This window comes from Lissotriton vulgaris, chromosome 12 (assembly GCF_964263255.1).
Source record: "Lissotriton vulgaris chromosome 12, aLisVul1.2, whole genome shotgun sequence".
Lineage (NCBI taxonomy): Eukaryota > Metazoa > Chordata > Amphibia > Caudata > Salamandridae > Lissotriton > Lissotriton vulgaris.
This window is the reverse complement of record NC_141700.1, coordinates 39,503,758-39,517,945: the sequence shown is the minus strand read 5'-3', so window position 1 is coordinate 39,517,945 and position 14,188 is coordinate 39,503,758. Positions and strand designations below refer to the sequence as shown.

Sequence of the window (14,188 nt, the reverse complement as noted above, 5' to 3'; positions counted from 1 at the left end):
AGAAGGACGTCTGCGAAGGGCATTTTCTGAAAGCAGTCAATGCAACCAGATGAACCTTAATGGAATGGAAATTAAGGCCAGACTGAGCCAGATGCAGAAGGTATTGAAGGATGACATCCTCCTTGCAGGTCGTAGGATCATATTTCTTAGACATGCACCAGATGCAGAATCTCTTCCATTTGTAAGCAAAAGATGGTCCTAGTAGACGGCCTCTTAGCCTCCTTCAATATGTCCATGCAATCCTCAGGAAGATTCAAGTGGCCATATTGCAATATCTCAGGAGCCATGCCGCCAAACTCAACGACGAGAGGTTGGGGTGCACCATCTGCCTCCCGAACTTCGTGAGAAGGTCCGGCCGACACGGCAGCCGCCGATGAGGCAGGATCGAGCGATGAAGCAGGTCCGTGAACCACCACTGCCTGGGCCATTCCGGAGCAATGAGGATCATCCGCGCCAGGGACTGGGCCAGCTTGATGAGCACCACCGGAATCAGGGGAATGGGTGGAAAAGCGTACATAAAGCTGTTCGACCAGTTGATCCATAACGCGTTCCCCAGAGTCCCCGGTTGGTAATACCTCGAGGCGAAGTTGCGGCATTTGCTGTTTTTGGCGGTGGCGAACAGATCCACGTCTGGAGTATCCCACACGGCGAAGATGTTTTCGAGCACCTCGTCGTTTATGACCCACTCGTGGTTTTCTTGCAGCAACCTGCTGAGGGCGTCTGCCTGAACATTCTGTACACCGGGCAGATGAGTCGCCGTTATCGTCAGTCCTCTGGCTAGCAGCCAGTGCCAGATCGCCTGCGCCTCCTGTGACAGTGTGCGCGATCTCGAGCTTCCCTGCTTGTTGAAGTAATACGTCGTGGTAGTATTGTCCGTCTGTACAACCAAGGAACTGGTCTGGAAGGACGGAAGAAAGGCCTTCAGTGCCAAGTGAACAGTTCTGAGTTCCAAGAAATTGATATGATACGTGCACTCCGCCGGAGACCACTGTCTTTGGATCTACAGATGGTCTGAATGTGCTCCCCAGCCCAGGAGAGACGCATCCGTCACGATAGTCCGAGTCGGGATATCCGTGTGGAAAGGAACCCCTCTGAGTAAATTCTCTGCCGAGCACCACCATCTCAGGGACTGTTGGGTGTGAAGAGACAACTGAATCCGGTCATCCCAACACCCTTTCCACTGGTCCCACTGGTCCTCCAAACATTCCTGTAGCGGCCTCATGTGTAGGCACGCGTGTGGAGTGAGGAAGATGCAAGAGGCCATTGATCCCAGTAGAGAAGACACCGTCCTCACTGTTGTGGATGGAGCAGCTATGAGAGCCTGAGCCTTCCGAAGGATAGATAAGCGTCTCTCCTCCAAAGGAGACCGCTTGCCGACAACGTATTGATGGAGGCTCCCAAGTACTGCAGGCACTGTACAGGAATCGGGACAGACTTGGACAGATTTATGTGCAACCCCAGACTGTTCAGCAGGACGGCCGTCCTGTTGAAGTGCAACTGCGCTTCCTGGAAGGTGGAGGCTTTGATCAACCAATCCTCCAGGTACGGGTAGACTAACACCATATTCTTTCTCAGGTGCGCTGCTACCACAGCCATGCATTTTGAAAAAGTCCTGGGCGCAGACTTCAGTCCAAACGGTAGTACAGTGTACTGATAGTGATTGGTGCCGACTAGGAAGCGCAGGAACTTCTGATGTTTCCGTGCAATGGGCACATGGAAGTACGCATCTCGCAGATCTATTGCGCACCGCCAGTCTCCCCTCTGCAGCTGAGGATAGATCTAGTGCAAAGACAGCATGCAAAACTTTTCCCTGCAAATCCACTGGTTTGCTTGTCGCAAATCCAGAATGGGCCTGAACTCGTTCTTGTCCTGGAGCTCGCGCAGTTGGAACTGCGAGCCGACCGGTAAAATTGCTGGAGGCGGGCTGGTGAAACGAAGACTGTATCCATTGCAAACAATATTCAGCACCCACTTGTCCTGAGTAATGTTTCTCCACTCTGCCAGGTAATATTGAATGCTTCCCCCCACCAAGCGGGTAACGGATGAAGGGGAAGTAACAGCTCAGGGCTTAGACCCAGCCGGGCCTTTGGTCGCGGATGAAGCCTGCTGACCAACACAGCCCCTCTGACGCTTTTGGAACGGGCGCCGCTGGAACTGCTGCTGTTGTTGCTGCTGTTTTTGTTGTCCAGCCTGTCGACCTTGCCCTCTTCCTTGCGCCCCGTACCGTCTCTGAAACGAGCGGAAGGTCGTCTTCTGTTCCTTTGGCTTCTCCAATCCGACAGCCGTCAAGTTCTCTGCCTCCGCCTTCATACGGGCCAACTCCTCGTCTGCGTGTTTTCCAAACAGGGTCTCACCAGAGAAGGGTAGATTGGCCACCCTCCCATACGCCTCAGGCTTCAAGGACCTCAGACGCAGCTAGGCGTGGCGCCTCAGGTTGACCCCACGGCAGTATCCGTGCGCTGCCAGGAGGGAGGAATCCGCAGCCAAACTGATCACCTGGTTGGAGACCATCAGTCCTTCATTAAGGATTTCTTGGAAATCTTCCCTATCCTCCCGGGTAAGACGTTCCACGAACCGTGTTAGGGACTCCCAGAAGGACCGATCTTAACATCCCAACAAGGCCGAGGCACTCGCGGCCTTCATAGATGTGGATGCCGTCCTGCAGGCCTTCCTGCCTGCCGAATTAGTCCAGGGGATCTCCTTGTCAAGAGGCGCTGTCGATGACGGGGTGGATGTGTGTTGTTTCCTCGCCGCCGTCACAATCACTGAATCCGGCACAGGGTCCAAGCGAAGAAACACAGGGTCCGTGTCAGAGACCCGATACTTCTTTTGCAGCCTGGAAGGCGCTCCTTTACTAACCGCAGGGGTGAGGAAAAGCTCCATGGCGGGTTCCACCAGCCCTGGCACCAACGTCAACAAGGGGCGAGACAATTGCTTCTTGTGAAGGGTCTCGAAAATGACGGAAGTCGTGGGCGTAGTGAGCGTGATGCCCAGCTTAGCCGCTCCTCGCAGCAACACCTCCTGGAAGGAGACAATGTCATCTATCGGGGACACCCTCGTCCGAGGGAAGTCCGACAGGGTCGGCAAGTAGTCCCTGGCACTGGACGAATCCGTGTGGCAGGATCTAGATCTGTCTCTCCTATGGCGCCGTCTGGACCTTGTAGACGAGCGATGGCGACTCCTGGACCTATCTCTTCGCCTTGAGCGAGACCTCGATCTCCGCTGCCTTGGACGGTCTGCGGGCCGGAATGGAGGGCGCTGTGGAGGCCGAGCCGGGAGCCTAGGTTGTGGAAGCCCCGTAGGCGGCGTCGGCAAATGAGGTAACGAGACAGACCTCGGCGGAGCCGGTGGAGGAGGGCGGTGAGGAGGAACCGGAGGTGGTGGAGGCGTAGGAGCTTGTGGAGGAGGAGTAGGGATACGCGGATGAGGATCCACGGGTAAAGGAGGAGGTGTAGGCGACCTCGGTTTGGAGGGTGAATAGACTTGAGAGTACTCTGAGCCCGGAGAACTGTCCCACTCTCCTTTTCTTCTTCTTCTGACCAGAGGGGGGCGATCTAGGGGCTCTCACCCTCGTGGACGAGCGACGGCGCCGCCGCATGCTCGCTGAAGCTGAGGACTCCGTATTAGTCCTAGAACGTCTAGTCTTCCTCCTCGACGCGGAGCGTCCTTTTGACATCGACGAGAATCTCCTTGACGTCGACGACTGTCGTCTCGACGTCGACGAGCGTCTGCTCGGCGTCGATGGCCGTCTCGTAGACGGTCGGTGCCTCGACGACGGCGATCTCCTCGGCATCGACGACCTCAGTCGCGACATCGATTGTGACCGGCAGTGTCGCCTCAACGGCGAGCGCCTGGCGTCTTGACTTCTCTCGACGTCGATGATACCTCAACGACGAACCAGTCCTCGACGTCGACCTCTAAGGTCTAGACGTTAGTCCCCTCGACATCTAAGGCGCTTCGACCTGGAGCCCCGGGGGGACGGGGAACAGATTGTGGTCATTCCTTTCGACGCCGAGGGTATCGACGTCGACAGAGACAGGTGGCTTTTTCTGGCCTTTTCTTTACTGGGGAGCCCCCCAGAGGCCGACGGACGGGCAGAGGAAGGAGCCCCTTCATGCTCAGACCAACCTTGCCCTTGCTGCCTTCTCAGCTCCAAGCCTTGGAGCTTGGTCTTCTCCCTGTCCTTGAGGGTCCTTTTAGGGAACTGCAGACAGATATCACACTCCTCAGGAACATGAGAAGAAGGCAGGCACAGGATGCACACCCTGTGAGGATCCGATTTTGCCTTTTTCCTGGAGCACTCAGGACATTTATCAAATAATGCAGGCATATTTGATAAAAGAGCAGCCAAAACAGCAGAGAAACTCCAGCCAGATGAGACAAGGCAAAAACATGTCGAGTGAACACACTCTAACACTTTTAAAAGTGCACAATTAGTAGAAAACAAACCCAAAAAAGGGAGAGCTCAATGCTCCAGGGTCCTGCTAGCAAGAGCCGGAAAAAAGAACTGTTAGTGGATCATCATTTGCTACAAATGTCATTACTGTAATGTTTCACATACTTGTATAGTGCAGGGGCATTGTTGTTCTATTGTTACTTGTGTGGATCCTCTTGGTCCAACTTTGGGCGGTTTTGTGAGATTACCGCTCGCCCTTTTGCCTGTACCTACCACTTTACGGTGCTCTCTACCGTGCGGACACACGGGTGTGCGCCCAATATCCCTGGTTGAATTTGAAAATCTCCTTGTTGTTTACATGTAAACTACAAGCAGTTATAAATACACTAAAACGCTCATATCTAAACTACAAGCAGTCATAGATAATACACGCGAACGCTCATCTGTGAACTACAAGCAGTCCTAGATAATACATGAAAACACTCATCTGTGAACTACAAGCAGTCCTAGATAATGCACGAAAACGCTCATCCAAAAACGGCTAAGCACCATATTTTGCTTATGTAGTAACATAGAATCCTCCTTTAATACCAACTCTCAGATTAACAAAAGAAGAATGCATCTTACCAGTTTCTCATTCTCCAGTAAGCCTTTTAAGAAATCCACTTTCCTCGAGTACTCACTGAGCACTTCTAGAGTAGGTGAACTGAAAACAAATAAAAGGTTAATGTTTTTATGTCAATATTGCTTTTAATAATGCAATAATGTCTTGGCATTTTACTCAGCACAACCAAGAAATCACATGTGTCAAAGAAATCAGAAGAACAATCGAGGTGTAAGAGGAAGGAGGACAAAGCAATATTGAGTGAAGTGACTGTGATGCAAGCAGTGTCACTGATCTCTGGGCACCCACAAGTAGTACTAACTGTTATTCTCACAAAGTCAACTACAGCGATAATTCGTGGTCCGTTTGCTGTAAAAATAAAACTCCAAAATCGAGGTGTTGACCATCTTTTTTTTGACAATGCTCAAATAGCCCAGTGGAGTATTCATCTTTCAGCTAATGTTTTTGGCCGCTGGAGTGGAACTGAATATGGGACTACATTACAACAATAACCTTTTATTTAAACAGAAACAAAAACAGGACTGTATCAAAACCATAAGAGTCTTCAACGCAATACACCTTTTGTTTCTTAAACAACTCTGATGTACTTAAGTTGCATGCATTAGCTCAGTACACCTAGACCTGTTGGCTTTGCCAATGTTAGTTTACTGTTCTGTTCTCTTCTTCTGGGTTTTGATCTAGAAAGGTGGAATCATTGCCCATGCTTAACCCAATCTTTTTTCTTTTAATTTTACGGCATAGTGTTTTTAGCCATTTGAAGTCCACACGCCTTTATTTCACTTTGATGTTTGAACATAAATCATAAGGAATTTGGTAGGAAGAGAGGAGATATGTCTCCCGCGTCTGCCTCCTTGTGGAAGTACTTGTGATCGACTACGATGAATGTTGGCATTTGTTGTTAATACATATAAGTAATGCATTATTTCTGAGCCTTAGAAGAAAAGCTATTCTATACGTAGTTTCTGCTGTGCTCTGGTCTTCTAATTCATCCCATTGTTTCCATCGTCCCCAACCTCATCAAGATCCACTAGTTCCCTTTCAAGCACCAGAATATGATTCAGAAAAACAATAGTTCTAGCCTGCACCGAACACTCTTCTGTTTTATCTTTGGAAATAATGCTGACAGGATGTCAGTTCAAAAGGTATACTACAGAACTTCAACACTCCATCCACTGAGGATGTAAACGTACTTGATATTTCTATCAAACTAGATATGGCTGCATCACTCAAAAACGAATATCTCTTAAATCTATACACATATGAATATTGCTTCTACATTCAGTGCAACCACCCACAGTGCTGCCCACTTGGACGCTTTGACTAACACAATCCTTCTCCAATTCCTTGCCCAACAGTTTCTACAATCAATTCTATGGCTAACAGGCTCTGTGGATTGCTAGAATGTATCTTTTTGTTTTGTTAATATGATCCTGTGTAAAATTCCCTAAAGTATACTCAGACAATTAGAAAATAACGGAGGAGGACTCAAGACAGCCAGCTCCGTCTCAATACAGCTTTTCACAGCCACAGCTGGCTCACTAAACAGCGCTTGTTTCACAGTTATCTCTTTCGTGCTGCCAACATTGAATCCTTCCCCTTCAAGTACACCTTGTCCATCCTTAATCTTGAAGATTTTTTCAGCCTTTTTCCGTCCTCCCTTTCTCCACTTAATACACTTACTGGCCTTTATACTGTGTGGTTAACATTGGGACAGAGTCAGTCGCGCTGAATGGAAGTTTAATATATGGCCGATTCTACCCCAGCCCAGCTCTCCCAAGATGGTACTGAGTATGTTCAGCTCTACTCATCTTACAATAACAAGACTAAATCTGAACCAGCAGGACAAGCCTTTCACAAGCAAATCTGAGATGCCACTGACCTCTACCTACAGCCACTAGCCTTCTACATGTGATTCTGACATGCAACCAGCAACTTCTCTGTCCTTCCAACAGTAAGGTTGACAAGGGATAGACTCTGGTTCAAGGCATACCATTTCAGAAGCAATCCTGCCAACCAAGTTGGCTCATAACAAGTAACACATTTAGCCCTAGCAGGGTTTTAAGCCAGCAGCACACTAGATTTTGGGAAGCTCTCCAATAGGCTGCAAGGGGATAAAAGTTCAGCATTCAACAGAAGACCACTGAGCAGATATGAGCCTGATTACTCCTCAGCCCTACCAACCTTTCAGTAACTGGTTAGACACAAGCAACCATAAATGCATGAACATACAAGCTATGCTACTAGTAAGACACACTTCACAATGATCGCAGAAGTATGTACATGAATTACTACAATTTAACCCATTGGCAATTTTCAGCATGCCATTTCTGTACTTCAATCCATGGAGTGATTTTATTCCTTTTCAGCACATGAAAACAAATATACAGAGATGGTGAGAGCCATATTACTGACAACAATCTCTCAAAGGTTCAAAGCGTGAAAAATGTTTGTATGTTCATGGGCAAACTGTCTGGCAAATTACCCCACGTGGGTCAAATAGAGGATTAAAGCACTGAGATTTCGTGAAATCCCTCGCTACTGTGGAAGGTAGGTATTTCAAGGCCTATGACCGAAACTCCTTAGAGACAGGGATGTAAGAAAATGCTGAAAGGTTAGACAGGAGGTTTAGCTGTTTAAACACGATGATGCGCTCTAAATCCAGGATTTGTAAAGTGCAGCAATGTGAGGGTCTCAAGCTGCTGAATTGTACGCACAGGGAGATTAGGTGATTTGCCCAGAATCACAGGATGCTGACACGGAGATCCAAAACTGGTTCCCACCGGCTCCGAAGTGGGCAGCTTAGGCCGTTACGCCACATCCTCTCCCCTGTATAACCTATGAAAAGAGGCTTATAAATATGATGTGGTGTCCTGAGAAGTGAAGCAAAAAGTGGTATAACACGCACTACTGTGTAGAACAAATTTAGAAAATTGTGGCGTGCCTCAGAAGTGTCACTCTCTGGTCTGTGAGTGTGTTGAAATCAATCAATCATGTGTTTGTTAAGCGTGACTACTCACCTGTAAGGGTCTCAAGGCGCTGGGTAGGAGGGGAGGTGCAGGTTCCAGTCCATCAAGGAGGGGGGTCTGTCGAAGAGCCAAGTTTTGAGGTTTCTCATGAAGATGGATGAAGAGTGATGTTGTCTGTCTGAGGTGGAGTGGCAGGGCGTTCCAGGCTCTGGCCGCGAAGAAGGAGAAGGAGCGGCCTCCCAATCTGATCTTTCTGGTGCGGGGAACCACGGCGTAGGAGAGCTGGGCTGATCGTAGGGTTATTTGGGGGTTCTTGGAAATTGAGTCGGCTGTTCAGGTATGCTGGTCCGGTGTTGTGGCGGTATTTGTGCGAGTGGGTGAGGATCTTTAAGGTGATTCTAGTCTTGATGGGGAGCCAGTGGAGTGTGCGCAGGTGCTTGGAGATGTGGCAATGTCTTGGCAGGTTGAGGACCAGTCTTGCGGCTGCGTTCTGGATGTTTTGTAGCTTGAGAGTGAGTTTTTTTGTTTATTCCGGCGTAGAGTGCGTTGCTGTAGTGGAGTCTGCTGGTGACGAGGGCATGAGTGATGTTTTTTATGTGCTCGAGAGGGATCCATTTGAAGGTCTTACATAGGAGGCAGTGGGTGTGGAAGCAGGAGGATGCGACGGAGTTGATCTGGCGTTCCATTTTGAGCTCGGAGTTCAGGATGATTCCAAGGTGGCGTTGCATGGTCCGTGGGGGTGGGTGGACTTCTAAGGGCCGGCGGCACCAGGTGTCGTTCCAGGCATCGGGGTGTGGGCCCATGATGAGTACTTCTGTTTTGTCAGTGTTGAGTTGTAGGCAGCTGCTTTTCATCTATTAGGCGACAGCTTCCGTGCCTTCTTGAAAGTTGTGTTTGGCTGCATTGGGTTCGTTGGATAGGGAGAGAATGAGTTGGGTGTCGTCTGCGTAAGAAACAATGTTGAGTCCGTAGGTTCTCGCGATGGGGGCGAGCAGAGCCATATATGCATTGAAGAGCGTTGGGCTGAGGGAGGACCCATGGGGGACTATGCAGGTGGTTGGTGTAGGGTCAAAGTGGAAAGGAGGGAGTCTGACCCGTTGCGTTCTGCCTGAGAGGAAAGAGTGGATCAAGTCGAGGGTCTTGTTCCAGATCCCTGCCTTGTGGAGTCTGCGTGTTAGGGTGCGGTGGAAGACTGTGTTGAAGGCCGCTGAGAGGTCAAGGAGGATGAGGTCTACTGTTTCCCCTTTGTCCAGTAGGGAGCGGATGTCATCTGTTGGGTCGAGGAGGGTGGTCTCTGTGCTGTGTTTTTTTCTGATGTGCTTTTCGATGAAGGAGGCGAGTTGGCCGTTGATGGCTTTCTCAATGACTTTCGCTGAGAACGGGAAGCAGGCAGATGGGTCTGTAGTTTTTGAGGTCGGTGGAGTCTGCAGAAGGCTTCTTCAGTAGGGGGTTGATCTCAGCGTGGGTGCGATAGTGACGGCGGCTCTGTTGACGATGTGGTGGGGGCAGGGATCTGTGGGGGCCCCGGAGTGGATTGACTTCATCATCTTCAGTGTGTCTTTGGTGGTGAAGGCTGTCCAGCTGTCAATCGTTGGCTTCATTGAGTCGGGGTGGCTGGTGAGTGTTCAGTGTGTTGGTTGTCTTCGTCGAAGTTGTTGTAGATGTTCTTGATTTTGTGGTGGAAGAAGGTGCTGAGTTTGTTGCAGAGGTCTTGTGAGGGAGGAATATCAGTAGACTCGTTGGTGGGTTGGGCAAACTCCTTGATGACGTTGAATACTTCTTTGCTGTTGTGTGCGTGTGTGGAGATTCAAAAGATACAAAAGTAACGTCTCCCCCTGAGCACTGTGCGACGTCCGTGTTAGCGGAATGTAAACATCTGTAGATTGTTTGTATGACAATAGTAGACTCAAACACTGATGCTGAGCTTCTATAGATTTATTTGTGGAACGATATTCATTTCATCATATCGAATGCTGATATAGTCAGCTTAAATGTGAACTGTCGCCAGATTCAATCATATTTCCCATAGATCTGTTATTGCATAATAGAGGTTTGAGCTGTATCTGTAATCCTCTTGGAATTCGTTGTGCACGATGATGTTTTATTAGGGTGCTTGCGTGCAATCGTTGGTTGATTTCTCTCTTTGTTAACTATAAGAGTTGTCTGATGATGCTTTCTTTATTTCTAATGTTGGATGCTGGTGTGGTTTCCCCTTGTATAAGTGTGTACATTTTGATAGCATCTTCTTCTGCAAAGGCGTAGGTGTCGGCTTTTAATTCAGTGAGGTTGGAAATGGTATCATATGCCCTTTTGAATGTAATAATCAAGTGTGCAGCGTTCTATGATCAGAATAAGCCAAGCAAAAAGTGGTGGAACACTCACTACTGTGTAGAACAAATTTAGAAAATTGTGGCGTGCCTCAGAGGTGTCACTCTCTGGTCTGTGAGTGTGTCAAATAGATACAAAAGTAGCGTCTCCTGATTATGGGACGTCCCCCGGAGCACCAAATATTCCCAGACGTGGATCAACGGCTCAGTATGCCTGGGACAGGAGCTGCTCCTTGCAGCTGAGGTCCAACAATTGCTATTGTCTTCATTCCACTACGAGGGCATGCAGCTTGGAAGTTCAGGCTGGAATGTTCCTAATGGAGCAAGTTCAACTCTGATTTGCAAATGGTTAGATTTTTGCAGACCAAAGAACAACAAACGGTTTAGATAAATGTCAAGTAAATGAAGTGAGGTTCATTAGTTTTCCTACCTTAATTTGCAAACCACACAAAGGTGCCACTTCCCCACCTTACTAAGATGTTATCATAAAAAGTTCAATTTACCATGAGTGTGATATTAAAATCCCTACCCACAATAGAGTCATCAGTGTACTACAATGGAACACTGCCCAAGAGTGAAGAAATGTGATTCTGGTAAACTTTGTATGGCACAGTAAGGAATGACACTTCAGAGTAGATAAAATGTACTTCATCAAAGCATCTAGGAAAACTAGAGTCACAGAATAACAAAAAATGTTTGACTTCACACAAGCACGTCCTATACACCACACATTTATTTCGGCATACTTCAGCGCCCAAACCCAAAGGATGCCTTGTCCTGCATAGAATCTTCTCAAGCGGGATGAGAAAGCGTTAGTATGCATCTACTTGGCTCACAGATAGAGATATAAAACTCATAGGTTATTTAGAGGGGGATAAGGCACCTTCCTTTTATGGGAATTCCTATGTGTTGTTTGGCATATAATTAATATCTGGATATGTGCTCTAAAGTTCCCTAATACCAGTGCCCAAATTTTGGCGGCATTAATCAAAGTACCTCACCTGGGGTGCTTCTTAAGTGTTGTCAGCATGTGTTCCAGAGCGCCCACATACTGTAACAGAGAAAACAGAGACAATAAGCAACAAATCTCATCAGGGCACAGAGAAAGCGAAAGCAGGGGCCTAGTCTGACGAAGGAACTTCCGAGTCTGCCTCACATCCTAAAATAACTTATGAATCCAAAACAAATTTGCCTATGATCAGTATTTTCAGAAGGAATGTTGGACTTGGAGTGCCCTCAGCAAGTTAAACAAACATGTCCCCCCTGCACTCAGTGCATGACTTCATGTGAAGCTGGATTCAAAACTTTGATTGACCCTGGCATCACTCGCTAATCTAGAGTCCCAGGGCCTGTCATATGCCTCCCTCCCCCAAAAACACGTTGTAAAGTTTTTTCTCCAAAAAAGCCTGAAAATGACACGGCAGCAGATCCGATTTCTCATTTTGTTGAGCCAGGGAGTTTGAATTTGTACAATTATGGTATCTAACGCCAAGAAATCAGAAGACGGACAACGCCTTTTTTAATCTATGCAACATTACATAAGCCACTGCGAGCAGGGCTCCGGGTCCCAATGAGAGCTAGTTTATAGGATAGAGAAGCATCACATGTCACAGAACTTCACCGGGGTTGCTTATGATTCCCCGTTTATAGAGGGGACAAGACCAAGAAGCCGAGGCTCGATTGATTCTTTTGGATCAGTGCCAACGTGGATTTACAGCCTGAACTCCTGCACACATGCAAAAAACACGGAACAGAATACTACCCAGAAGAAGTTTCAAGGGTTAGGGTACTTACACTCATTTCCAACTATTACACTAGCATTCAAAAAAATGTAAAGTGGTTATAAACAAGCACAGGCAAAACCAATAGGTCATGCTAGCATTTGGAAACCCGAATAAAGCATTTAACCCCAGATTCATCAAAGTCATGTTTTGCGAGTCCTTAATAGCAAATTTTAAGGAATCGCTATTAAAGACTCGCAAAACGGGATGCATGTAGAAATCGCAATATTTTGAGCGATTTCTACTGCTTCCTTATTTGCGATTCGCTCATTGTGAATCGCAAATAAGGAATGGCTTTCCCATTCATTCCTATGGGCCTAAAGGCCCATAGGAATGAATGGGGAGTAATTCCTTGTTTGCGATTAGCAATTAGTGAATCGCAAATAAGGAAGCAATTTCAAGGGTGCCAGGGTGTCCAAAGGACACCCTGTTGCACCCCTGAAATGGTAATGTACACTGGTGTTGCGCACACACATGTCCCAAGGACATGTGTGTGTGTAACATACAACTTCGTAAAATGCACTAAAGTGCATTTTTCTAAGTTTTTGCTATTTACCACGTAGTTAGACTTCGGGGTAAATAGCGACCCCAGATTGCGAATTCGCAATCTAGGAATGGTTCATGCATTGCATTTAAGGAATCTCAAATTGAGATTCCTTAAATGCAAATAATCGCAATGTAGCGATTTCTAAAATTGCGATTTTTACATTTGGGATGATGCATCCCAAATGCAAAAATACCGCTTGCAAAGGGCCAGATTCTCAGAATATGGCCCTTTGCGAGCGGATTTTGGTTTGATGAATCTGGCTGTTAGTGAAAAGTGAACTGCTATGGAAAATAAACTGCTTTCTCTTTTCAATTAATCTAAGAGAGCAACACATTAAAGACTGAGGATTCTTTGTGTTTTTGAGATGAACAAAAGAGCCCTCATACATTACAAGCACTTCGAAGTAGCTGCCATGATGCACCACACAACCAATAGCAGGAGGGGAGCTTTATTTTAAAGAATTGTGAAAAATGGTGCACTGTCAAGCCACACCATAAAACAACACAGCTAAACAGTAAAAAGAGTTTCGGGCGATTAGGTGCCTTTATTCAACTATTGTATAGGAAAATAAATTACTTAGTGCTCACCCACACAGATGCGCAATCACTAAGGAGTTTTGGGATACTGAGAGTTTTGCATAGCTCAAAACACAAGTGTGGTAAATAGTGCCATCTAGTGGCCAATTTAAGAAACTAAGCACGCTGCAAAAACAGTAAGCACGTGTGGCGGAGGCTTTGAAAATAGTCCAAGTCCAAGAGTATCACGTAAGTCAAATCAGGTCATAAATGTGAAATATACACATATTTTTAAAAGGAATTACTTTACAATTGGATTACACAGAATTATTGACCGGAGTTACATTCAGGGTGATCTTAAGGATCTAGGGGACCCTGGGCAAGAAGTATTTTGGTAGCCCCCGTTTGGAACAATATTTAATGTTATTACACATTTACTTCTAATTCAAGGCCTATGTTGTCTAACAAAATTGAATTATACGTTGAAGGTTAAGCTGCAAAAATACACAGAAGTGAGGCAGAGAGAAAGTTCACTTTCACAGGGGGGCCTTGTGAGGTGTAAACCCTGGGTAGGTGACCATTTTTCCCATGCTTTAAAACGTCTCTGGTTAGAGAATTATAGACCGATTAACAGATAAGCTTGATCAGTAACAGCCTGCCGTGTCAATTTACTTCTCGACACCCAACAAATTATTTTAGCAGCTTGGCTTGCCTGAACTGGACATATTTATTATCAAAGGATTAAAACCACTGCAGTCAGTTGTTGTCATACTCGGTCTTAGGTGTGACTCTGGTGTGGTTTTATCGGGGTTTCCACATACATAGTCTGGTAGATGATTCAGTGGTCTAATGCATCCAATCTAGGAATAAGTGTTTGACCTCATGGTCACAACTTCAAATACTGGTGGGTACGTACAACCTTTCATCCTTCCAAGATCAATAAAATATACCGAGTTGGATAACAATAAACATCTGTTATTTTAGCACCAAGAGAAAATGTTTGCTTTGCAAAACAGGCCGGTATGCGGTCA

The 14,188-nt window shown here is 46.9% G+C and overlaps 1 protein-coding gene across 1 annotated transcript in view; it reads right to left on the bottom strand.

Annotated features, from left to right (window-relative positions):
• The window catches only part of USE1 (unconventional SNARE in the ER 1), a 35,287-nt gene that overhangs the window by 16,017 nt on the left and 5,082 nt on the right, over positions 1–14,188 (bottom strand). The window contains exons 2-3 of the mRNA XM_086946961.1: positions 11,316–11,365; positions 5,024–5,102 (exon numbers count right to left, since the gene is read on the bottom strand). Coding sequence (XP_086803087.1) covers positions 5,024–5,102; positions 11,316–11,365 — 129 coding nt within the window. The remainder of the gene's footprint in view (positions 1–5,023; positions 5,103–11,315; positions 11,366–14,188) is intronic.